Below are 27446 nucleotides of genomic sequence, written 5' to 3'. Positions count from 1 at the left end.
TCTCAGCCACAGATCATCTCCTACATTTCCTAAAACTTTTGATTCACCAACTGGTAAATCGGTATCTAGAATGTTGCGAGAATTATTCACGCATATACAGCAAATAATTTAGAATCACTACTGTAGAAAAGAAAAAAGAAAATTATTCATCCGCCTCACACCAATATCTTTATCTAAATAATCTAAACTTTGGAAGGCCACTCACTAGCCCTCATTCCAACCCGTGTAATTACAAATCAACTCAAAAACACCTCAGCACTGGCTATGTGAAATTTCATTAAAATATCTCCAATCGTTCACGAGCTACCGTATTATTTCTAAAATAAAAAGTTATCTCAAGCATTTGACACGATTCAGAGGAGAGTAATCAAATTAACGCATGTTAATGATGGGCTTGTCATCCATACTTTTTTAACACATATCTTGCCAAACTTAATGTAACCTCCCGAATTGCTTAATACCATATGCGAATGATTGTACCATAAGTGAGCTAAAATATCCAAGGATCGTTACTTCTCACATCTCAGTCAAATGTATCGGAAATGAGAATTAGGCACCAACAGCCTCATTTACTTATTTGAACCAGAAATAGATATCATAAAAGCTCTTGCTGGAACGTCATCTCAATTACACTGGAGCTCTTTTCTCAAAGACACCTAATGGCGAGAATTGCAGTTGGCCCAAAAGCATGCAACCCCATCAAAACCAGATATGTGAAGATGACGGGCTCACATTTCAGTCCGACAACATTACGTATTGCTACATAGTTCATTATGTCATGTTACCAGCCAAGTCTCCCCAATTATAACATTTTGGAATATCACCTCCCTCGACAAATTCGATTAGACTTTTGGCGTTTTTGCCGAGATATCCAGGACGTCACTCATCTAAGGACGACCGATTGTTCCTGTCAAACGTTAAGAAAATATTGCTAAAAAAAATATTAATAAATTCCCAAATTAAAATCCCGACGCAACTTCTGTAAGTATGCGGCAGTTGTCTAGACAAACTCAACTCCACCAAAATTAATAGCCGGTTGGCGCAAAAGTACAAGTCCGTTACTCTTCATAGATTTTCTGATAACACAAAGGGATCCTTTATACAAAATTTCGTAATATGAGGCTCTAAAACGACAGCCAACACCTTAAAGTATTGCACAAAGCTTATACTTTAAAAAATTACCTTATCACTGTGGTTCCCAACTTTTCAACTGTTTAAATCCATTAAAATGCCACCAATTTCTGTTGCTATATTTATTCATATACAGTGTATCACAAAACTATTTTGCTTACTCATTTTTAGGTTTTTCATTAGTCTTCATTGTGATTTACACTTGTTGTAAAAGTGTAAAATAATGATAAATTATTTTCCCTTCAGCATGTTTAATACAAAACATTTAAACAAATAAGGACTTAATTGTTACTAATAACATATCACGCATCCTTTTAACAAAACCAAAAACAAATTCTATGAAAAATTAAAAAAAAAATAAATTAATTAATTGGAATCTAAAAAAGTTAACTTAAAATCCATAAGCACAATAGTTTTGTGATACACTGTAGTTCTAAATGCATAAAAATAATTTGTTTTATTTGATTTATTGCCAAAACAAAAGAACGTGTTAATTATTTAATTAATATTTGTTACATATGTATACAAATGTACCTAAACTAATTACAGTAACTATTTACATTTTTAAAATATAAAATTTCTTTCTTTTCGTAAATTTATTGTGTGTACAAATCTATAAATTAATTAAAGTTAACAACAATGAAAAAAAAAAAGAAGAAAACCTTAAATATTCACTATAGTATAATATTAAAAAGTAAACAACGAATTTATTGTACAGATTAAAACTACGCCTGCGTAACTATAAACACATCGCCATTACTATTAACCACCTCATGCATGGTTACAGTTTGGGTGCCCGATGTTGAATCGCCATCGTTTTGCTCATTCGATAGATTTAAGTCGTGAGCCGGCGAGGTGTCCGAAGTATTATTGCCATTATTGACGCCGCCATGACCGGTAATTTGTACATGCTCGTGCAAGTCCTCGACATCAAAGAAGAGGTTATTGCATTCGCCACATTTGTACTTGGGCACATTCAATGTTTGCGGGTGATTGCGTTCAGCGTGAGCCTTTAGGGTGGCAGTACTTGCAAAGTGTTTGCGGCAATTGTCTATAGCACAGGCATAGGAACGTTGCTGATGTATGTGTCGGTGGCGATAGAGTATGGCCTTGGACTTGAAAGTCTTGCCACAAATGTGACAAGTGGGAATTTTGGCCGCCGACTGATGGGTTTTCATGTGCATGCGCAGCATACCGGGGCCTTTGAAGGTCTTGTGGCAAATTTCACATTCCGGCTGTTTTTTACAATTCGCTCGTATCCAGTTGGAGTGAGAGTGCATGTGATTGTGCAGACCTTTGAATTGTTTGAATTCTTGTTGGCACAGGTTGCATTTGTAGCGTCCCGTACCCAGAACGGAGGTTTGTTGATTGATAAATTCGGCTATTATTTTGGAATCGATTTCGGTGTCGTCATCCAAGGCAGCGGCTGCTGCTATTGAATTGGCGGTCGCTTGCAGGAGACGCGATGATGCTAAAGACTTGTTAGCGTGAGGAGTATTCGTACGTCGAGCTTTCTTTGAGGGTGTAGTCGCTGTTGGCGACGTTGTGGTCGTCGTCATTGTTGCACAGACTGATTTCTGTGGTGATTCATGCTCCACGATGTCATCATTTTCAATAATAATGCTGCCACCACAGGCAGCATGAAGTACAGCGTTTACTTCAGCCTCCTCTAAGACATCGGCATCATCCTCATCTGGACCACAGTCTTCGACAATTGTGTATTGAGCCAAAGAGTTTTCATGTTCACTCATATCTTGTTGATGTTGACACAATTCAACATCATCCTCTACCGTAGCCAGCATTTGATGGTGTTCCAGTTGGTCATCAGTTATGAACTCCGAACCACTAGAGGTTTCGATAAGAACAGCGCCAGTATTATCGTCATCCAGCATTTCTTCTTCCATATGAATTTCCTCGATTATATCGTCATGATCACGATCATCATCTGGATCCTCTTCATCGACGACTTCATGCACAACTGTAACATCCTGCAGTATCAGTTGCTGATGCTGGGAGTGATGGTGGTGATGCTGATGATGTTGCTGCTGCTGTGATGTAGTCACTGTAATGTCGTCCAGAAACTCCAAATCCTCATTTTGTTGCAATAACTGATGATGGTGATGCTGGCCATGATGTACTTGCATTTGTTCCTCCTCAACTACAATGGTCTCACAAATTTGTTCCCTTTGTCCATCGTTACCACCCTGATCATCGATCTCATCATCATCGATCAAATGTTGTTCGGTCTGTTCCATTAGCGTTTCTTCGTCCACCATCGTTATGTGGTCATCATCGAGTATGGTGGCGGTAGTATTCGAATTACTGCCCGGTCCACCAACCGAACGATGGGGCACAATATGCACCAGTTGAAGAATTTGCTGACCATTTGGTTGTTGTATCAATTGCAGTGTCTGTCCACTCGTTGTTTGTATGAGCTGGGGGGCGAATTGTGTCTGTTGTTGCGGTGCTGACGGCTGAGGATTGATTAATTGCGCTAGTTGGGGTTGGCCATTGCTATTGGTAGTTAGTATTTGTGTTGTGGTTATAATCTGACCATTTGGTAGGACTAATTGTTGTGGTAGGGAGTTGGTTGTGTTGGTATGTGGAACTATTGTGTTAGTGGTCGTAGAGGATGTCGATGAAATGGGTAATAAAGGGGGAGAATTCATAAGATTTTGTGTGGACTGAAGGCGGGGATTTTGCATAGTGATATTGTCGGATAGAATTTGTTGTTGCAGGATGTGTTGATTTTGCTGGGGCTGTATGCTTTGAAGCTGCTGATGTTGTTGTTGTACAACAATTGTTTGCTGCTGCTGTTGTTGCTGCTGTTTCTTGAGCATATTTTGTTGTTTTTGTTTATTTAAGGCTAAAGTTTTCTTTTTGTTTTGTGAAGCAATTTGCTGCTGCTGCTGTTGTTGTTGCTGCTGCTGCTGTTGCATTATTAATTGCTGTTGCTTCTCTTCCTGTTCTTGTTGTTGTTGTTGCTGCTGCTGTTGCAGCTGTTGTTGTTTCAATTGTTTTTGTATTAGCTTCTGTTGCTTTTGCTGCTGCTGTTCCTGTTGCTGTTGCATTAACAGCTGTTGTTGCTGCTGCAGTGCTATTAACTTCGCCTGACTCTGTTGCAATTTCAAACCCTGTGCTTCATCTAACACCACCCTTGTGGTTGTTTGATGCATTTTCATTTCCGTTTGTTGTCCTGCAGACTGTGTTCCACTTGGTGAATCTTCAATCACTACTCGTACCGTTAAAGATTTGATGTACTCCCTCAATTCTTTGTCACTGCGTTCGACTTGCATCTTAAAGGCATGACAGCGAGATACAGCGTGTACACATTGTACACATATCTTGTCTGGCCAACCCTCTGTAGGCCTAACACAAACACTGGCACATTCCATTAGCATGTCGGCGACTTTTTCACTAAATAGCGGCCGCATGTCTTTACGCTCGCAAATGCAAACACGACATATTTTGTCCAATTCTAACACTTTCTTACGTTCCATATTGAAGTTTAGTTGTGGTCACGATTGCCAAAGGCTAGAATTTGTAGAATGTAGTTATTAAAAGGATATGTTCTCTGTTAAATAAATTGTTGAGGTTAGAAAATGCTTTGGCAGGATTTAAGAACTACAATTACAAAAATTAAATAATAAACAAAATAATTGGTTTCAAGTGAAATTTTACAGATTTCGAATATGTTGCAATAGATGACAACTAGATGGGTAACAGAGAGCCAAAAAACTAAGTCTCTTGTCAAAATCCTAATTCACTGAACTCAAAAACCCTCCTGTAGATAATTTCGATTCGCAAACTCAGATTTTGGTCCTGAACTCTCTCTATGACTACAACAAATACAGCGTAGAAACCAAATATCAATTATCAAAGGACATTGTAGGTTTGGTGTACATTCCATACGTATTGTACTCTACTATAGTGATTACTGTCACAATGAGGATCTCAGTGATTTCCACCGTTCTTTAAATGTCCTTGATCGGCTAAGCGCATTTATAGACCTCTCAGGATGGCTCAGATCGGGTTCTGATCTGTGAACCACTTCTCTTTCTTATCTCCTAAATCAGTATACATATTTGTTTTTTATATTCCTCTACTTCTGTTGAACAATCTTCTCTGTCCACTGCGGATAATCTCTTCTTTTTCTTATTGTTCTTTTCAATTATTACAAAGGAACCTTACAAGCCTCAGGCGTAACAACCTGTCAAGCCTAACCTAACCTATGGGGAATATGATGGAACTATCTTCTTCATCGCGGAATCTAAAAGAAATTTCCTCTTGGACATTTATTTATTACTAGCAACAGAAGGTTCTGGCGGTATCATGAGCATTTCCTCGTCACTCTCACCCATTTTATTTTTCAGCCTTCTCTATCCAATTACTTTTCTTCTTCTTACAGTTAAAACAAAGTAAATGGACCTGAGCTGTAACTAATGGAGGTAAACTATAACTCCGATTTTAGTTGTGATAAAATCAGTTTCATGATGAAAAATTTATTTTTTTATGTTAAAACTTTTTCGGTGAGATATACGGAAAACATAAGAATACAAGACCCATTACAGGGTACATTTGTGATTCCCTTCGAAAAGAATATAAATTCGGAAAGATAAATGTGATAAAGATAAGTTAAAAGTTAACACATGAATTTGCAAACTTTCTCCTGTAAAAGTAATTTTATCTCCCTAATCAAACTAAAGATATCCCCCAGATTTCAGTAATGTCTTTTAGTCCATCGAATTGCCTGCAAAGCCATCTAATCTCATGGCTTTTTAGCATTGGACAATGACAGATGATATGTCTCAATTTTAATTCAAATATTATCCAATTTTGCCCAAGAATTAATTGTTCGCATAAAATCCGGTCGTACTGTAGAAGCTTTTTACAAAAAACTAGTGGCAATATTTTTGTTTTCTTTTGGCATGACTTTCTAAACAAACCAATCATTATTCTGTCAGGATTTCAAATTAGTATATTAATTTTTGTACATGTGGCGAGCAATAGATAAAAAATTTTGCACAATTTTCTAAAAAATCCTCAATGGTCAGGTGCAATGATAGCAAAAAAACTGAAGCTTCCAAAAAGTACTTTCAATGATGTTATAAAACGTTACAGAGGAACCTTAAGCACGGATCGTAGTGCGTTGTATTAAGCCAATTCCTGGTTTTTCTGATAATGATTGCGTCAAAAAATATAAACCAGACGTTGTACAGCACGAAAAATACGCCTGGATGCTGGCTTACGGTCATATCGTAACATTACATATCCAAATCATAGAGAAAAGCAAAATATTACTGCTGTAAAAGGGTTTCGTTTACTTTACGAACAAGTTTTGACAAAATTTAATAACTAGCTTATCATGGACGATGAAACATACGTTAACGTCTGCTACCAGGACGTTACAAAAGTGGATAAATTTGGTAAGAAGGTAATGTTGTGGCAAGCAATTTGCAGTTGCGCTCTAAAGAGTGCTCCGTGTGTAACCTCTATAACTATGACCGGATATTTACATCAAAGAATATCTTCAAAAACGTTTGCTACCCTTTATTAGACAACACCATTCTTCAGTAAAGTTTTGGCCTGATTTGGCCTCCTGCCACTATTCCAAAGCTGCCATGGATTGGTATCGAAGCAACAAAGTCGATGTAATACCAAAACATATGAACCCACCCAATTGTCCCCAGCTTCGGCCAATTGAAAAATATTGTGCTATTGTCGAAGCTAAATTAAAGAAAAATGGAAGCGCTATTATCGACAATAAAAAAAATGTTATCTGCTTGGAATAAATTGCAGCACAAGTGGATCGAAAAGTTGTTCAAATGTTAATGGGTACCATCAAGTCAAAAACTAGAATTTTTATTAGAAATATATTTAACTAGTTTTTTTGCATATTCATAATTGCTAATAAATAAGTTTACATTTATGGTTGAAATCTCCACTGTCTTGTTTGTATATATAAGTTTGAATAAACTTAAATTAAATTTAGAGTTTAATCTAAAAAAACAATTTTAATTGAAAGCACAATAATTTTTCTTGGAAACTACCAATTTAGGTATAATTGGACTAAAGTTGATAATAATATAATGTTTATACTTATAACTTTATATTCATGTACCCATTTGCCCAAATAATGTTCAATTATTAGCCCAGACTTGATTTTGGACTCAAATTTAAATCGAATATTCGTCCTTTTTAGCTTATTTATAGCTTTTTGATATAGAATATTACCAAATAATGCTTATAAATACTGAGATTTCATTTGTATATTTATAATATATAACAAAAAAATCGTATAAATTAACTCAAATCTGCATTATTTCTAATAAAAAGAAAATTCCAATTCAGTTGTGTTCATCATCATGATGACGTTATATTATTTCCCCCAATTTGTGCAATAATTTATTTCCAACAAAAATACAAATAATTCAATAATAGGTATAGTTTTTTTTTCTTTGGAATGTGATTAAGGCATGTTTTAACTTAAATATTTTATGTAAAAATACTTTCGTTGTTTTTCAGACATGCGCATTTTTTTAATTTTTGCCTAATTTGAGTAGAGTGTGTGGGTTTTCATTGTAAATAAGAAATAAGTTGGGATAGGACAACTTTTATTCGCGTGTCTCTTTTTCTGAGAAAATTCATTCATAAAAGAATTTGTTTATGTCTGGGAGTGCATTCCGCACCTCAGAAAACATGAATTTAATTTTAGTCAAATTTTTAAAATTTTCAATATGAAAACATTTCGCGAAACAAATCATTTGCTGTAATATACACATATATTAAAATGTATTAACAATTAAAATTAAATATTTTGCATGATAAAAACTCTTCTGATAATCTTAATTTATAACAATTGGGTTAATATCATTTAAATGAATTTAAAATACCAGTCATGAAATTTAACAGCAATTTATTCAAATATAAAAAATAAATAACACCCTGTTATCAACAACAACATTTTATGAGTCACCTTATGTAAACACAAGTCTGAATAGAAACAGAAAAAAAGAGATGGAATGAGAATTTACGAAAAGAGACATACACACGCCATAGCAACAATTTACCTATAGTTTTATCTCATGTAGAATTCCGTGCAAAATAAAAGTAAAAAAAACACAGATGAAAGATAAAGCACAGTATTTTCAGTAGAAATAAAAAGAAAACTGAACTAATACAAGTACTAAATACAAACGAAACAAAAATTCCGGATTTGGTAATGGATGGCAAAAAACACAAAAATAAAGAAGAGCAAAAAAATAACCTCATAGAATAAGTATTTAAATGTATAATTGTTAACAAAAATACCAAAGCATTTTCTTGCTCACAGCAAATTACAGAAACATGGTGCAAAAATCATTTTACTTACCTCGGCAATAAATTATATAAAAATAACGCGCTTAAATTGTATACTTTTGTAGTTCAATCGTAAAATCTTTGAAGATTATTGGAATATATGCACTTTTATGAACGAAATTTTCTTTACGTGGATAATTTTTAGGTTTTTTTTAAGCCATTAATTGGTTTTTACATTGTTTTAGACATTTTTTGTTTGGATTTATTTTGTTTTTATTTTTTCAAAACAATAACAAACTCATAAACCGTTAGAAGAGTTTGCAAAAAACACACTTTTTTATAATTTACATGAACGAAATAACTAGATTTTCCTTAAAGTTTAAGGAATTTTGTTGGGGAAAAATGAAATTGAAGCTAGTGAATCAAAATTTTTTGTAGAAATTTTTACACACACACGACCTTTTGTCTTCTTCTGACGTCGGTAAAACACAATGGCTGCCAACAAAATGAAAACGAAGTTGTTTCGTTTTGAGAAACAAAAATAAAAAGGAAAAACGAAATATACTCTGACTAGATACCATAACGTCATCTCTTTTACTCTCATATAAGCATGGGCAAAAGAAAAGAGTAAAAGAATTTCAACGTAAACAAACAGCTGGTGGGTTGTAATGTTGCCAGACAATTTTTCAAAGGCAAAATAAAAAAATTGCATTGCAAAATAAATTGTTTATATTTATTAATCAACTTACCTTTTGTTTAGGTTTAATTTAAAACTATAAGTTAAATTATGGGTTTTTTAATAGATTTTATATAATAAGTTTTAATTTGTCTTAATAAAAATTATTAGTTTTCTAATTTCCACAGGTTTGCTACTCTTTTTTTTAAACACACACACACATACACTTCAGAACTTAAAATTTTATTTATTTTTTTTTTGCTCTAGGCCTGTTACGAAAATTGATTCTTATTCTTTTGTTGCACTTTTTAAAATTTAACTTTACAGATTTCTTTTGAAATTCTTGTCGTTTTATTTAGCTTTTCATGAATTTTCACACACTTTTAAATTTAATTTACATTTTCCTGTTTACTTGTTTTTCATTTACGAACTCAATGTTTATCAAGAACCATGTAACTGAGCTCGTGTTATTTGGATACCTCTTTCTCCTTTTTTTCCTATGAATTCTAGTAAGAGAATTTTTTCTGATGGTGATGTTAGAACAAAAATTGATGTACGTATGACAGAGATAGCAACAATGAAATATTCTTATTAGAATTTTACATTTACAGAAGCTGCCGGATTTGTAAAAAAATGTGAACAGTGTTTTGTGGAGGATAAAAATTAAAGATAAAAGAAAAATTAAATTGAAGATATAAAAAAAAAATATTTTTCATTATTTCTTTTTAATGTTTACCATATTTTTTGAAAAACTAAAGAATCCAATGTATTCAAATTAATATAAACAAGATTGGTTTCAGCCAATAAATATTAAAATTAAATAATTACCCGCAAATTTTTATATCAAATAAAAATATATATTGAGACATTCCGAAAACTTTTTATAAAAAATCGCCAGCACTAATGCAATGTTTAAGATTGTTTAAGATGGACATAAATAAACTAAAAAATAAAACAAAATTGGTATAAGGTAACCATATAATGATTTTTATGCTTATTTCGAATAAATTATTAAATTTATTTCATCTTGCGTTTTGTAATGAATCTGGTTATTTTTTATTTTCTTATCCGATGGAATTTATTTATTAATCCTTAGCTCGAAATTTAATCAAGATCTATAAGTCACATTTTCTATTATTCCGTAAATTTTCAATTTCCACCAACACATTTATGTTGTTTTTCAAACCGAACTGAAATAAGAAAGATATATAAATTATCTAGTAAATTGTATATACAATTTATAACTTACAAAATTATCTTCGTATATCATGAGAACACATGCAAATTGCTGTTCAGTATTATTGTAGATCAAATCAATATGAAGGAGATAGCACAATTCCGTTTTATCCTTTTCATCAATAGCTTTGGCTATGTACTTTAAGCGCTACATTAAGATACAAAAATTTATTAAAAATTCGTGTATGAAAACTTTTAGTAATTACTGTATTTACATACAGCATTGTTGGCTGAGAAAACAGATTTTTTGCGACAAGCGAAATTATCGCTAAGCAAAAATAACAGTTGAAGTCATTTGAAATTAACAAATGCAGCTCTGTTGTGCAAATCAAAAATTCAAACCAAATGTTTACGCTTAACTGGAAAACTAAATGGTTATAACTAGGTGGCGGATTTATATGCAAATGCATGTTTTTTCTCGAACGTCCAAATACAATGTAGACTAATTATCTATCCGAATCGCACATTTTGCTGCAAAATGGCATCGATTTGTTAGTGCATATTTTTGCATATTTTATTGATAACGCATATTTTGTTATATTTTACTTCAAAATGCATATTTATATGCATATAATGCCAATTTTTAATAAAAATATAATTTTTTGTCGTTAATGGGCAATACATTGTTTCGACAAAAATTTTTTTGTCAGTCATTTCCAAGCAGTTCTACGAGACTGTCGTAAACTAGTGATTTTGGATAACTTAGAGAAAAAATACACTACACAATTAACGTTTAAAGTCCTTACACTATAGATTACATAGAGACACTTAAGTGACAATTGTCTTTATGCTAGATTACATGGGATGTATAAATTAACCAATTGACGAGATAAATATTAAGGTTGGATGCTACTTTACAGCACGATCAAAATATTGATGATTTTAAAGGGAAAGTCACAATATAGAAGCTCTTGGCTTTAAAGTTTAAACAAGTATTTATACCAAGATATTACAATTAATATAAATATCCATTGTTTTTTAGAAGAAAAGTAATGTTAAAAATAGTTTTAGAACTTTAATTGTTTAATACCTGGTATAATTTAAAGAGTTCTAACTGCTGGCAACAGTGTTGTGTATTTTTAAGATATTTCGAAATTCATACTTAATTATTTTATGTTTCTGCACAAAAATATAAGTGCATATTTTTTAAATTTTTAGGTCATATTTAGATTTTTTTGAAGCATATTTTAGGCGCATATTTTCCAATAATAAATGCATGAAAATCCGCCCCCTAGTTATAACTAATACATGTAATAATAGACATCAATTTGGCGTTGTCTCAAATAAACTGTTTTCAATGTTTTAGGAAGTCTTACTTCTGTTAGATTTAATTTTTGACCATAATATCTTTTAAATTGTTCATATGGAATCCATGCTAATAAAAGACTATCCGTAATGTTGCAAATTTCATGATCTTCTCCACGTCCAACCAAATTTCCATTACGTAATTTAAAGTAATAAAATGTGTCAATGGGAACGCCATAGTCTTTGCAAATTGTATTTTGAAACATTTGCTGAAAAGAAAATGTTGCCAGGAAAAACTTATTTATTAACATTCAAACATTTGACATTACTAATGTTTGCAAGGTTTAAAATTATGACGTAAATACGATTACTGTATGTTATCTTTGAATATAACAAACATACATACATACCTTTTCATTAGTAGTCAATGGGGTGGCTAATATATCACAATCTGTATTTTGTTCTTCCGATAAATGTGTAGTTTCCTTGTTTATGCAAAATTTTATATTATCTTCAAATGTTTGGAATCCCCATGATAGACAACACAAAAAAGAAAGAATAAAACTTATACATTTATACATATTTATTGTTCTATAGAAAATATTGTATTGTTTAAGAGTAATCGATAGAATGTTGAATATTTTGGTAAAGGCTCTTCACTATAAATATCCGAAAATGCGTTAAATAGTTGTAGTTGAAGAACTGAACTGAATTATTTTACTCTAACAATAATTCTCAGAGTATGCTAGATAACACATACAGCAGCGGTTAAAATAATAGCACCACGACTTTCATATTATGTTAAAGGAATCCCAATATTCCCGATTCGGGTTTTATTTAAATTCTGGAAAATCGGACTGAATTTTTTTCAACAAAAAATTTTTCTTGTAAGTTTTGAAAGCTTTTTTATAATATTTTAAAGTAATGTCGAAAATCGAAAATTGCTGCAACATTCTATATTTTTTCGTGGTCCTGTGCTGCTATTATTTTACCGGTTCTGTAATATTAATCTCTCAAATTATAGAGAGAATAAAAACTGATATCAAGAAATCCAAATTTATTGTGAAATAACGAATTGAAAATCCCACCTTTTCTTCTTTCCGCACGATGGGGGGAACTGAAAAAGTGGAAATAAATCTGTAACTTCTAAAAGGATAGCACAATTTAAATAAAATTTCCCATGGCTCTAGAGTTACTTATTACATATTGTTCTTAGCAAAATGTATCCCAAATAGTTTAGATAGCTATTTCTTCAATCTTTCGAAAATTTTTTTTTTGGTATATATCCCACTCGCATCCCACTAAGCGACCAAAAACCTCTTAAAGGAATGGACCTAGCTTTCTTTTGAGCAAAAGTATTTTATGTAGTATATTATTGGTAATAATTCCCAACTAGTTTATGTGAATTTTAATATAAGACATCTAAGAAAATATGAACAGGGTATGCTAGAATCGAGGTCCCGCGTAACCATGTGTACGTAGACGAGCCCATAGTTCTTACTTCGTACTAATAAAGTAGTTAAAATCCGTGTTTAGCATTTATCTCGTCGGATTGTACTCATTAGCTAGTCATAACCAATAAGTTGTAGTTACACGATGAGATCTGAAGAATTTATCTCGGATTGCATCCATAAGCTGTATTTACCAATATTTAGTCGTTAGCCGACCGAGAGCCGAAGAATTTATCTCGTCGGATTGTACTCATTAGCTAGTCATAGCCAATAAGCTGTTGGTGGTCGAGGAGAGCTAAATAATTTATCTCCTCGAATTGCATCCAAAACTAAATTTTCCAATAATTAGTCGTTAGCCTACCGAGAGTCGAAGTATTTGTCGGATTGTACTCTTTCAGCTTTATCATGTAAGGCGTAGGCGTTTTATGACAACGACAGTTTCGTACTAGATTAATGAAACAGGTTGAATAATTTCTTTAATGTAGTACGAAACTGTCGTTGTCGTAAAACGACTACGCCTTACATGATAAGGCTGATTAGCTTGAATTAGCCAATAAGTCGTAGTTAGCCGATGAGAGCCGAATAATTTATCTCCTCGTATTGTATCCATTACCCATACTAAGTCGTTAGCCGACCGAGAACCGAAGCGTTTGTCTCGTCGAATCCACTATTAGAAGCTTCGCCCATTAACCAACATATTCCAAAGATACAATACAGCTCTGTGGTAAAGAAGTTGATGGAAGGAAGCAGACCACTGAAGAACCTGGAGAGACTAAGCAATACACAATAATGATTTATCTGATTTTACACTTTTTTAGTATTTTATGCAGAATAATTTCTGATAACACTGTGCGAAACAAACGCAAAGTATCTAGTGAATCGGTAACTAAAGTTGAACATAAAACAAGTAAGAGAGCTAGCTATATTATATACTTTTCTCCAAATTATACTTCAAAATACAAATTTTAAATATTTTTAGGTAAACAAAATTTATTTTTTTTCCAAAGTTGTTTTTTTCATTTTTTGGAAGAAAGAATTTTTCGAATTGTTACTTAAAATTTTTTTTTTAAATTTAAAAAAAAAAAATTTTTTGGTGAAAAAAAAATTCGGCTAAAAAATATTTTTTCCGATTTTGACCCATTGTACGTCCAACTTACTATGGTCATATATACGTCGTTGCAAAGGTCTTTGAAATATCTATCATTAGATATCCATATTGCCTATATTAATGACTTAGTAATCCAGATATAGGTCAAAAATCGAGGTTGTCCTGGTTTTTTTCCTCATATCTCAGCCATTTGTGGACCGATTTTGCTGATTTTAAATAGGAAACTTCTCGAAAGCATGGCTGACAGAATTAATGAAGATTTGGATCCCGAAGATATCTGGGATATCTGGGTCTTCAGAAAATTGATTTCAACAGACAGACAGACGGACATGGCTTAATCGACTCCGCTATCTATAACGATCCAGAATATATATACTTTATAGGGTCGGAAAATAACAAACGGAATGACAAACTTATATATAATATACCCTTCTCACGAAGGTGAAGGGTATAAAAACCTATGTAAGAATATTATAATAGGTCAGAACCGATCATAGAAAGAACACAATGTTTTAAATTAAACAAAAACAGCTAAATTCAATAATTATTCCAAACAATAGCTTTATTAATAAGTAGTAATTTTAAATATTATTTATGTGTTTAATAATACTCGTATATTATTATTTAATTTTTCTTCTTAAATACCAGTAAATTTATAATTTTGCCTCTGCTCTTTCTTGCTACAATTACGCACTACACCATAAATTGCAGCCAAAATTACGCCCGCTACCACAAGAACAGCCACAATAAACCAGGGATAAAATCCCGGATATGGCTGATTACCAGATTGGTTCTCTTCATCTTCCCAGGTTTCTTCAAATTCATTTAAAGCCAGTGTATCGTTATTATCCAAGCCAAAACTGTCCTCTTCGGCGGTCAGACGTTCAAATTTTTTACCACCCAGCGAATGTATTTTTGCCACAACAATATCATCTTTTTCGGGCATTTCGTAGACCGGTTCGGTACTTTCGATGCGTACAAATGTTACGGTGCCATTTTGCATTTCGTTGCGGAAACGTTTAATGCCATAACCAAAGTATTCGTAAATATCGGCGGTGAATTGCTGCTGATGTTCGGCCCACTGGCCAATGACATCAACTTTTATTTTGGTTTTTGATTCCATTTTGCGGCCAAAGTAGGCTTTCTAAAATGCAGAAAATAATGTTAAATTTAGTTTTTCTCTCAATTTCGAGACTCGACTTACCTCTTTAACATCCATGCCTCCAATACCCTTATCATCTAATTCCAGAACCGCATTTTTATGTTCAAACAACAAGGGTAATTTAATCATATCCTCACTGTAAACCGAGCTCAAATTCAACTCAATCTTCTCCACATAGGCATAATTTAAATTGCCAAAAATTTGTTTCTTTTCACTGCTGGGATTTTTCAATTCCTTTCTACCCAATAAGGTTTTATAGCTAACAGTTGAATTAACCCAAGGCGAATAGGTTATATTACGCAGCTCATACATTAAAGGTTTTATTTCCACCAAAACATTAATATTGGAATCCAAACCATACTGAAAATTTTTAATTAAATAATAAGATTATTATTATTGTTTCAATACAGGAGTTGAAACTTTCATGGGAAATTTTCTTACTTACAAAATTGTCTTCAAATATCATCACAACGCAGGTGAATAAATTATCGGAAATATTGGTCACTAAATCAGTATGACGGAAATAACACAGTTCGGTTTTTTCACGTTGAACATCTGTGGCTTTGGCTATATAGTTTTGACGCTATTTACAAATAAGCAAAGACATATTTTTATTAAAATTTCAATTTATTAATTTTTAAACTAGATTTTAAACTTACTTCCTTTGGATTTAATTCTTGAGCATAACGTTTTTGCATTTGTTCATACGGTATCCAGGCCAGTAAAGGATTGGTCTTGCTATTGCATATCTCATGATATTCACTACGTCCCGCTAAATCTCCATTGTGTAATTTGAAATAATAATATATATCCTTATGTGAACTGCCATGATCTTTGCACATGGTGTTAATAAAACTTTCCTGGAAATTAAATGAATGAAATATAAATATGTATATTTATAATCTATATATATAAAAGAGTAACTTTACTGGGTGTCTGACTGATTTAACATCGCCCAGCCCAAACGTCAATAGGAAATTTTAACTATATGTTCCTCTCCCTGTGTAGATCTACTAAGAAGGTTTATGGGGTAAAACGGGTAAATTCGTTAACCTTAAATCTTCTAAACTAATATAGATGGTACTTAATGGTTCCCCTTGTGGATACAATGAAGCAATCAACATGAAACTATATATATGTTATCCTAAATGGATGAATATTCACAAATGGAGACTTAATGGTACTTTTCCTTCATCGAGGCATTAAGGCGAATTTATGGAACCATAGAAAATTACCTTATGTATGGAACTTTTACATATGGCCAATTCCATATCATCGTACGTGACATTTGTACGCCTACAGAGTGGAATAGATTTTGCAAAAATAAGGGTATCTAAAAAATAATTTGGTCTTTATGTTCCATTCAGAGGCTACTAGGGTGATCGGGCCGGTTTTTAATAACCGGTTATAACCGGTTTTTTTGGTTAAGTCGGTTTCGATTTTTTTGAAAAGCTCACATTTCGAATATCGAAGAAACCGGGTTTTTTTTAAAGGGGGCAACTGTGATCATTCTTAGAAACTTGTTTTGGCGTCTTTGGATCTTTTCTACATTTGACGCTGAGGCCGTGCCCCATAACTGTATGCCATAACACCATATCGGTTTTATGATCATGTTATAAAGTAGAGTTTACAATCTAAACTAAGCGTGGAGTTTCTGCCTATAAGCCAATTAATTTGAATTGATTTCAATTTCATTTGAGTCAACTTTGCATCTATATGACTTTTCCATGTAAGGTGACGATCGAGATGTATTCCGAGGTATTTCACTTCCGATTGTTGAATTATTGTTTGGTTATTGATATGAATAGGGGGGCATGATTCTCTACGCAATGTAAATGTAATGTGTGTACATGTTTGCTCGTTGACTTTAATTTTCCATTGTTTTAACCATTTTTCTAATTCAAATATGTGGTTTTGTAAGTAACGAGACGCTTCTTGAGGGTTTTCCTGAATGCTTAGAATAGCAGTATCATCAGCAAATGTTGATGTATGAGTGCGATTGTTAGTTGGCATTTCAGACAAATACATCAAATATAAATGGGTTGTGCAGTACTTAAAAAGTTTCCCTCTTTATCCTTAAATGTTCGACCAGTTAAATAGCTTTCCAACAGCTTATGTGTGTTTGCCGGTAAATTTTGACTCAATTTGTATATTAATCCAGCATGCCATACCTTATCAAACGCTTGAGAGATGTCAGAACAGTATTTCTTTTCTTCAAACGTTTTTCTCACCATATTTACAAGTCTATGGGTTTGTTCGATAGTACTGTGTTTTCTTCTAAATCCAAATTGATGATTCGGAATACAATTGTTTTCAGTTAACATCGGGTACAACTTGTTCATAAGTATCTTCTCAAATAGCTTTGATATATTAGACAATAGGCTGATGGGTCTGTATGATTCTACTTTTGTGTGATCTTTTCCCGGCTTGGGTATCATGGTAACCAGTGAAACCTTCCATTCTGGAGGATAATATTCAAGTCGTAATATAGCATTAAAAATAAAAAGAATTATTTTTATTGCTATCCGGGGTAGCTCCATAAGCATCTTGTTGCTAATCTTATCCATACCAGGCGCTTTCTTGGGATTTAAATCAAGAAAGAAAGCATTTTCGATCTCTCGAATCTCAAAACGTAGCGGTACGGCTGCTCCAAAATAGGGTGCAACAGGTGGCAACTCAATTGATTCGTTTGATGTGTTCGGTGTAAATACTTTTTTTAAATGATTAACAAACAGATTCCATTTTTCAGTATCATTTCTTGCCCAACCACCACTTGAATTTCGCAAGGGGGACTTACATATAACGGGTCTTTTAAGATTTTTTGTTGCTCGCCATAATGAGTAATCCGATTGCGGGGTTGCGTCCAGGCTTTCTAAATATTTATTCAATGATTCCACTTTTCGAAATTCCAAGAGCTTTTTAAGTCTTTTTATACAATCTTTAAGCTTCGATTTTAGTTGGGGGGATCTGTGCAATTGCCACTCTCTTCGAAATCTTCTTTTTTCATTTAAGAGCCGTTCGACATCTGCAGAATTAATTCTATTATATTTGAATTGTCGGGGGGTTTGGGTAGCATGTTGAGCAGCCATTCGGTATGTTTTCCGAGCAATGTGTACTGAGGTATTTTTTATATTTGAGCCAATTTATTCTTGTGCCTGCCATCGCTAAATTACCAGTCGGGGATACAATTTCTAGGGGGCTCAATAAAGTAATAATAGTGGGTGAGTGATCTGAAGATAGTTCCAGCGAGGATTCAATTTGAATCATTTCTCTAGGGATATTTTTCATCACGCTAAAATCAATAACATCCGGTATTTTTCGTGGGTCAGTAGGCCAGTAAGTAGGTTGGCCGCTCGAAAGCACATGCAAACCCATTTTAGAAATTGAGTCGAACAAACACGACCTTTAGGGGTAATCAGTCGTGATCCCCAGAATGTGTGCTTAGCATTATAATCGCCAGCAGCCAGGAAACGGGGGCCTAGTGATTTAAAAAATCTATTATATTGACTTTCTGTAATTGAGAATCTTGGGGGTGAGTATATCGATGAAATCACTAAGTTTCGATGAAAATCTTCAAGACAGATTGTAGTAGCTTGAAGATAATCTTCGCAAAAATCACACATTAAGTAGTGTTTTATTCGAGCTTTTATTAAAATTGCCGAGCCTCCGCATGCTCTACCTCTGGGATCTTTGGTGTCATATATTACATATTCATTTATTCGAAAGGAACTTCTGGACGTCAAATGAGTTTCAGAAACCAGCATTACATCAATTTGTTGGTTTCTTAAAAAATATTCGAGTTCGTTTTTGTGTTGGCGTATGCCGTTTGCATTCCAAAAACATATTCTTAGGCAGTTCATGGTCTGTTAAGCACAGCCTGCAATAACATTGATTGCATCTTAAGCATTTCTTGCATCATGTTACTCATTGAGTTTGTAAAGTTATTTACAAACGTAAGTCAATGTTTACCTTTTATAGTAAACGAATTTTATCGTAAGCGACACATGTGGTATAGAAAAAAAAGAAGGAAATAAATCTGAAACTTCTAAATCGTTAGATTGATTTAAATGAAATTTCACATGCGCAAAGAAGTAGTGCTGTTGAGTTTAGGTTCTGAATCTGGACCTCATGGGCGCACCAGCGGCGCGACTAATGGCCCTCAAAGTAGGACACTTCGGGTATGTTACATTTTTAAAACGATCCTATTTCTTCGTTTGTGTTCCGATTTCAAAAAAATTACACATATAAAATCTTCTCATCGAGCGCTATAAATTCCGTCTTATAGCTTAGGAGATATTCGCATTTGAAAATTAAATTTTCAATATTTTTACCTAACCTACTCCATTTTTTTGATAACAGCGTATGCAAATTTTTTCCGATTTTCTCCAGTTTTCCTTCATTGGACTAACAATATATGTATGTGTCAAATAGAAAAGGAACTGTTTAAAAATAATGATTAAGTCCAAAGTTATATACATTTGAATTTAAAAAAGCCGATTTTTCGCTAATTTTTTGGGAAAAAAGAACTGTTTTTCTTTTTAAGTTATCACAAAAAATTTCTAAGAGGATGTTAAGGAATTTATACTTTCTGAAAGCTAGGTTTTCACAACATATTTTAAATGAAAAAAAAAATTTAAATTGTTGTTGCCGAAGGGACCAGGTCCAATCAAAAAACACCTATTTTTTTTTAAATTAAACTTTAAGGCAAAAATTCTCAAATCGCATATTCGATATCAAAATATAGTAACCGATTTTAGATGGCCCAATATGCTTTTAATAATTAAGGGTTCCGATAACTCCGACCCTGGTATGGATATTATAGCCAAAAAACTAAAAATTTCCATTTTTGGGATTTTTCAACACTTTTTGGGAATTGTGGGATTGCTGATAATAAATTTCAAAATTCGTTTTTATTTTTCCATTTTGAATAGAAAATTTTACATAACTGTGAAATTTCATTAAAAACTATTCTTAAATATGCAAAAAGTTCAATAAAAAACATTTTTTGTCATATTTTTCAATAAAGTATTCCATACATTTTTAATTGTCAATAGTTATACATATTTTTGAAAAATAGACAAATAGCTTGAACGAAATTATATTATATCGCATCATAACATTTTTAATTCAATGTATAAATTTCAAAATAATCGAAAAAACCTTCTCCTGTAAAATTTGTGTTATGTCGCTTACGATAATTTGGCGCCAAGGGCTCGATATGTCCTACAAGTACACTGAGAAAGATCATTTTCAATGTATAGCTTTATAAAAACAAAATAAAAAAATCGATATATTTTTTTGGAGCAATTTCTGTTTCTAAAAACCTAACATAGTTGTTGACATTTGCAATTAAATAAAATTCATAAAATATCAACCACTCACTTTTAGAAAAAATTCAATTTTAATTTCAGCATGGCTCAAATTTGATCCGAAGACCTGAAGGCTTATTTTTTATTATCAATATTTTTCTATAAAAACCGAAAACCGGTTTCTAAAAAATGTCGAAGAATCGACACTACTATATTTTAAAATAATAAAAAGTTCCTTCGAAATATTGTTGTCCAAAATATTGAGCGAAATATGGGTATATCGTACGTGACATAAAACGGAACTCATTTTGAGGTACATGTAGAAATATAATTATATATTATTTTTATATAAAAACTCAAAATATCTAAATTTGCTAACACGTGGCCAATAAGCGTTTAATCAAGAAATGGAGCTCGATCTGTATTCACTCATATTTCAGAACAAAAATCGATTATTTTTATATAAAACTCAAAATATCTAAATTCGCTAATAACTTGGCCAATAAGAGTCTTATCATGAAAAGGAGCTCGATCTGTGATCAATTATATTTTTGGCCAAAAATCGATTTTTTTCTGTAAAAACTCAAAATATATAAATTTGCTAACAAAGTGGCCAATAAGCGTTCAATCGAGAAAAGGAGCTTGATCTGTGACCATTCATATTTTTGGCCAAACATCGATTTTTTATATAAAAACTCACAATAAATAAATTCGCTAATAACTTGTCGGGTCAGCTAGTTATTAATAAATACATATATGTATGTGTATGTATGAATAAATAAAGGACATACATTCAATTACAAATGCATGTTTAAATCCACATGTAAATTATATAAAAAACTTTAATTAAGTATTTAAACTAAAATTTTGTCATCTCCATAAATTAAATTTCAATGTCAACCTGTCGCCGCACTGTATCCAACTGAATTTCATGCATATGTACGTACATATGTCAGTTGTGTAAATCATTTTGATTCTGTTAATATGACTGACTATTATGTCAAAGTAACCTCCAGTGAATTGAAACAAATATGGTATTAAATTCGTGTATTAGATATTACCAGTAGACAGATGAGAAATAAAATAATAATGATTCAATTAACTAAACAAAATTGTAAATACATACATATTGAAAAAATATTTATGTGGTTTTTATCATTAATTCTATTAAATAACCTTGACATTGGTTATGTAAATTAAAATAGTGCTTAGAAAAATAATGTTAGCAATGTTTTGTGTACACATTTTCCAGCTAAAACTTTACTTACCTAGTAAGCCAGCAAGTAATATTGGAGCAACGTGATAACTACTTGCTTAACTGCTGGATATTTATAAATACCCAAAAGTTAAGCAATTAGTCAATGAATCCCTTATAGACAGTAATTGTCACTAATTTCTGACCACATGACTAACTCCAATTTATGTAGTTTGAATCAATTGGTTACTTTATACATCCCATGTAATTGTGAAGACAATTGTCACTTCAGTGTATCTAAGTAATCGAGAGTGTAGCCATTTTAAAGGTTTATTTTGTACTCCACTTGTTTGTGAGTACAAACAAGAACTCATGCACTATGTGCACTTCTACTCGGAGACCAACTGATCAGTTGGAAAAGTATGCCATTCCTAAAAAAGGAACATACAGAAAAGAAAGAAAAAAGAAGAGAGGTAGTGTCTTAGAGATAGCAAAATGAGAAACGATATGAAAAATCCAAAGCTGCGTAAAGAGGGAAAAGTGGTCACAGATTTGAATTTACAGTAGAATATCCTTTTAATATCCAACCTATTCTCTTGATAAAACCTGAAATGTTACGCAATTTGCAGCCAGCAACACTCCCAAGTTGATCTAGAAATCTGTTACCTAGCTATTTAAATATAACTGCACAGACTACAGAGTCGTCTCGGGCAGTTGCACATAATGTGCTCTACTGCATCTCTCTCTTCTACATCCCCACACACCCTACAGAAATCATGTGTGTTATTATCCCCTTTACCTATAAAGGCCCCAATTGAGCAGTGACTGGTTATCACTACTACAAGAATTCTGGGACTACATCTATCGAACCCAATTAGTGTTTTAGTTGCCTTTGCATCCAGCTTTGGCCAAAAAGCATTGGACACTAGACAATCCGTCCTACCATTTCAGTATTGATTGGTGGAGTCACGGAATGTTTCAAATATTAACCTGTAATAGTGACAAATCTGAGCCATGTCTGGCCAAGCTAGAATATATTAAATGACATTTCAAAGCAGTGCCGTCTGATTGTCTACTTAAATTATCACTACAGATCGACTCTGCACTCTTCAGATAGTCTATATGACCGTTTAATATCGTTGCCCCTGTACCAGAGTCCATAAGTGAAAACTGTACCCCATTCGAACTGTTGATAGTATACCGTATACACCGAAGTTAAAGGTTGCGCTCCTATGATCTAGTGTTTATAAACCGGTTAACCGGTTAACCGAAAAACCGGTTTTTCTTCGAAATCTCGGTTTTTTGCGAACCGGTTAATTTAAAATGTTGATTTTCGGTTAACCGGTTTATCCGGTTTTTATCACTCGGTTAACCGGTTTTTAAAATTTAGGTTTAAAATTAAGAAATCTCATGGTTTTGTGTATTTTTTATATTCATTGTACAAACATTATTGGTCTGATTTGAAACCTAAACTGCTGATTTACAATATAAACCTATTTAGATTGATATTGTTAAGAAGTAAAATGATTCTAAATAGTAGAGGTCGATGAGTTTACTTAAAAGCTTGAGTTTACGATGAGTTTACATAATCAAACTATAAAAATTAAATTACGCAGAATTCTAGAAGTTAAGCAAAATCTTAATAATGATTCATTATAAATTTAGTGATGATTTTACCAAACGTCAAGTTGAATTTGATGTGCATACCTTCTTTCAATCAATTTGACTTCATTGGTGTGTTTTGTTCTTAAAATTTTATTTTATTATTCATTTCGTTAGCTTAGTGTACAAAGTCCTTTTCAGAAATAACAACGTTCCAAAATCCATAATTTGAAATATTTTGAAATCTGATTCCATATCAGAAAAATTTAATGAATAAACCAATAATTAAAACAAGTATATTATATATTTAGTAACATATTTATACTCAATTCCATTTGACTGACATAATAATTTTGAAATTTTTACAAAATAAAATGGACTTAGCACTTTTGTATATTCATAGGTATTTAATATTAACCATTCCTGACTACTAAAAACTACAAATTTTAAAGCTGTATATACTTTATTGGACATTTTATGTTTTCTACATATATATGACGGTTAACCGGTTTAACCGGTTTTTTCGATGTCGGTTAACCGAAAAACCGGTTTTCTAAAAAAGGCCAATTTTCGGTTAACCGACAAACCGGTTTTTTAAAAAGTCGGTTTTTTATAAACACTACTATGATCAGAGATTCCCATGGGAGTAATGTCCTGACCGATAACACAATATCCTAGTGTGACATACCCGCAATGGTTTCACTAACTAATTAAGTTCCTTGCCGCCACACTCTAAACATAGTTCTTAATGGGTAGTAGATTTAAGATTATATCCAAGGCAACCTGTGGGGTGCTGTAATAATAGGCCTAACAACAGATGTATACATCCAATTTACTTGGTCTCAAACTCGAATTCTTGCCAATGAAGTTCCTGTACTTATAGTAGGTATTAAGGACCTTCTTTAATCTCTCCTGATTATTTATTTTCCATGATAATGTGCTATCAAGGAAAATCCCAAAATACAACGCAGCGGCCGTCTAGTTTTGGCAAATTAAAACTCTCCAACAGCAAGTGCTTCCTGCTAGATGTCACTGATAATGCACAGAAACGTTTCTTCAATCAGAATCACCAAGTCATCCACATGTAACCTAGCGTGAAGTCAATTGTCACTTTAGTGTCTCTAAGTAACCTAGAGTGTAGACACTTTAAGCGTTTATTTTGTACTGCACTTTTGAAAGTAGCTATTTTATTCTAAAGAAGTAATCTATTGGAGAGTTGTCGGAGGTAGGTTTGTTTACAAGAAATCGGTAATTGGACTGTCTATGAGATGTCTTTTTAACTGACTATGTGAGGTCAATTAGCTAGTAAGGAGACTGACTTTATATAACCGGTATGTGAATCCAATGCGTTGGCTACTTTGGACCAGCTATCAGACTGTATTATTGTTATTAAAAAAGAAGAAAAATAATAACCTGGCACATAGCTAGTTATGTACCTAGTTGGCACCCTAAATTATTACTAACTAGTTGATCGCCCCGGCTTCGCCCGGTAGCATTTACTAATGTTAGTTCTTCAAGTTTCTCCAACCCACTCACACCAGCCTGTTCTTATTTATTTGCAAATAAAATATATAAATTTGTACTGCATACTTTAGGGAGCTTTTTTATTACAGTTGACTGGAAGAATTTCGGAGTTTTACCCGGATTTTTTTAATTTGTTTTCTTTACAAACCATCTCCTGAAAATTTCGAATCGAATAAAAAAAAATCAGTCAAATCGCTCAAGCCGTTCTCACGTGATGACATTACGTGCATGGACCATTTCATTTTTATATATACATATATAGATTCGTGAAATTCTCCCAGAACTGCTGGGAATTTTTGAGTAATTCTGGTGAATTTAGTAAGGTTGGCTACCGTTACCCCTAAGAAACTTTTTCAGCTTGACTAACGTTGCTCATTAAATGACGTTACCGAAATAATCTAAAATACCGTTCCTTTAAAAAAAGGAAATTGGGATGAAAACAAGTAAGACAGCTATATTCGTCTGTGCCGAATCTTATATACCCTTCTCCAAATTAAACTTCAAAATACAAATTTTAAATATTTATAGGTAAACAAAATTTATTTTTTTTCCAAAGTTGTCTTTTAAATTTTTTGGAAAAATTTTTTTTCGAATTATTTAAATTTAAAATTTTTTTTTTAAATTTATTATTTGTATTTGTTTTTTAATTTTTTTTTTTTTTGGTGAAAAAAAAAATATTCGGTTTAAAAAATATTTTTTCCGATTTTGACCCATTGTAGGTCCAACTTACTATGGTCTTATACGTCGTTGCATAGGTTTTTGAAATATCTATCATTAGATGAGGAGCCGCAGAACAAAAGGTACTTTTTTGAAAATTTAAAAGTTTTTGGAAATTGATTTTTTATAGAATATTTCAACCCAAATTTTATAAAAATACCAAAAATTCAATTTGTGAAAAAATACGAAAAAGTACCTTTTGTTCTGCGGCTCCTCAGATATCCATATTGTCTATATTAATGACTTAGTAATCCAGATATAGGTCAAAAATCGAGGTTGTCCTGGTTTTTTCCTCATATCTCAGCCATTTGTTAACCGATTTTGCTGATTTTAAATAGGAAACTTCTCGAAAGCATGTCTGACAGTATTATTGAAGATTTGGATCCCGAAGATATCTGGGGTCTTCAGAAAATTGATTTCAACAGACAGACAGACAGACGGACATGGCTTAATCGATTCCGCTATCTATAAGGATCCAGAATATATATACTTTATAGGGTCGGAAAATTATATTGTGGAAATTACAAACGGAATGACAAACTTATACATATATACCCTTCTCACGAAGGTGAAGGGTATAAAAATTATTGGTGAAAATAAAATTTTGTTGAGAAAAATGTAAGAGGCTGTGAAATATGTCAGCCATATGTGAGCCGATGTTCTTGATTTTAAATAGCAATCTAAGTTGATCTATAGCGAATATATTGACATATGTATAAATCATATATATAAGTTATTGATTTCGATGGACAGACGGAAATGGCTATATGAACTCTGCTATCTATAACGATTTATGGTGCCGCAAATGAAAAAATTGGCAATTACAAACGGAATGACAAACTCGTACGTATAATAATGCGTAAAAAATAACAACTTTGGGGTCATGTGACCCCGACCATCGTCTGCATCACTTCTATAGACATGAATTAGAATTATTAAAATCGGTTATCCGTTAAGAAATTCACACTTTTCGAATATTATTTCACGGATGGATAATTTGTTTTAAAATTAGAACCGATTTTGCACATTATCAATACAAGACATTTCTGATCAACAGAGAATGTTTGAGGAAAATTTCCCCTAGATCCTTCCCTCTAGGCCCTATAGTGCATTTAACAGAAAGAAAGGCGCCTATAGCTAGATCGTCTTGGAATTTGTAACGACTCAGAATATCCTTTTGGTGATGGATATAAAAATGCTCTTAAAATAGACCTTTGTTGTTCCCTGATATCAATGAGTAAACATTATCCTAGTTGACAAAAATTCGTATCTATCACAGTTTTTGTGAATCTTAAAAATTTAAATTCTCTTCTCGAAATCTTAAAAAAATAACTTTGTTGATAGTGACGTTTGTAAAAAGAAAATAGTCTTCCTGATAATAAATAACTATAAAATGTACCTTTTCATTAACGGTCAATGTGGTGGCTAAAATTTCACAATTTGTATTATCATCAATGGGTTTTATACGCTTTTCAATATCCGATAAAAGCATGGGCTCCGTGCGTATGCAAAATTTTGTATTTTCTTCAAATGTTTGAACCCGCCATGATAGACAACACAATATCACAAAAGCAACAACTAAAGAATATTTTAACATTTTATTTGTTTTTAATAAATATTATTAAACGTTGTTCGTTATCCGTTTATTATTTAAATTTTAGATAAAATTTGCGCTAATCCGTTAAATTGTTTAATACCGTGCGTTAGGTTCTGCTGATTGTCAGCAACTGAATTGATTTATTTTAAAATAAAATTGATTTAATTAATAGCCAATGTGCATACATAGTAAAT

General features: G+C 32.5%; 3 protein-coding genes and 1 long non-coding RNA gene across 4 annotated transcripts in view; 1 reads left to right on the top strand and 3 right to left on the bottom strand.

Moving 5' to 3' along the window:
- Positions 1-1544: 1544 nt before the first annotated feature.
- LOC135962115 (transcription factor SPT20 homolog) lies at positions 1545-9045 on the bottom strand. Its single transcript, XM_065513864.1, has 2 exons — positions 8504-9045; positions 1545-4665 (listed from the first exon to the last, which is right to left on the bottom strand). Exon 2 carries the CDS (start codon positions 4629-4631, stop codon positions 1857-1859), a length of 2775 nt encoding a protein of 924 aa, XP_065369936.1. The 5' UTR covers positions 4632-4665; positions 8504-9045; the 3' UTR covers positions 1545-1856.
- Positions 8174-27446, top strand: part of LOC135962116 (uncharacterized) — a 34966-nt gene continuing 15693 nt past the window's right edge. Inside the window, exon 1 of the long non-coding RNA XR_010576626.1 lies at positions 8174-8350. This is a non-coding gene — a long non-coding RNA (uncharacterized LOC135962116). The remainder of the gene's footprint in view (positions 8351-27446) is intronic.
- Positions 10142-12275, bottom strand: LOC135962523 (uncharacterized). Its single transcript, XM_065514498.1, has 4 exons — positions 11998-12275; positions 11659-11856; positions 10356-10490; positions 10142-10296 (listed from the first exon to the last, which is right to left on the bottom strand). The coding sequence occupies exons 1-4, from the start codon at positions 12166-12168 to the stop codon at positions 10222-10224; spliced, it is 579 nt and encodes a 192-aa protein (XP_065370570.1). The 5' UTR covers positions 12169-12275; the 3' UTR covers positions 10142-10221.
- On the bottom strand, positions 14760-27305 carry LOC135960358 (uncharacterized). The gene is made up of 5 exons (XM_065511629.1): positions 27055-27305; positions 15968-16168; positions 15754-15891; positions 15351-15668; positions 14760-15290 (listed from the first exon to the last, which is right to left on the bottom strand). Exons 1-5 carry the CDS (start codon positions 27250-27252, stop codon positions 14784-14786), a joined length of 1362 nt encoding a protein of 453 aa, XP_065367701.1. The 5' UTR covers positions 27253-27305; the 3' UTR covers positions 14760-14783.

Source organism: Calliphora vicina, chromosome 5 (assembly GCF_958450345.1).
Source record: "Calliphora vicina chromosome 5, idCalVici1.1, whole genome shotgun sequence".
Taxonomy (NCBI): Eukaryota; Metazoa; Arthropoda; class Insecta; order Diptera; family Calliphoridae; genus Calliphora; species Calliphora vicina.
This window is presented reverse-complemented; position numbering and strand designations above follow the sequence as displayed.

Excerpts from the sequence above, each read along its gene's own strand:
- LOC135962523 (XM_065514498.1), bottom strand. The coding sequence starts at position 12,168 with ATGTATAAATGTATAAGTTTTATTCTTTCTTTTTTGTGTTGTCTATCA. Across the intron at positions 10,491-11,658 it reads AAAAATTAAATCTAACAGAA|CGCTTAAAGTACATAGCCAA; the intron begins GTAAGACTTCCT and ends ATCTTAATGTAG. Across the intron at positions 10,297-10,355 it reads TGATATACGAAGATAATTTT|TTCGGTTTGAAAAACAACAT; the intron begins GTAAGTTATAAA and ends TTCTTATTTCAG.
- LOC135962115 (XM_065513864.1), bottom strand. The coding sequence starts at position 4,631 with ATGGAACGTAAGAAAGTGTTAGAATTGGACAAAATATGTCGTGTTTGC.
- LOC135960358 (XM_065511629.1), bottom strand. The coding sequence starts at position 27,252 with ATGTTAAAATATTCTTTAGTTGTTGCTTTTGTGATATTGTGTTGTCTA. Across the intron at positions 16,169-27,054 it reads CATTGACCGTTAATGAAAAG|GAAAGTTTTATTAACACCAT; the intron begins GTACATTTTATA and ends TTTAATTTCCAG. Across the intron at positions 15,892-15,967 it reads AAGAATTAAATCCAAAGGAA|CGTCAAAACTATATAGCCAA; the intron begins GTAAGTTTAAAA and ends ATTTGTAAATAG.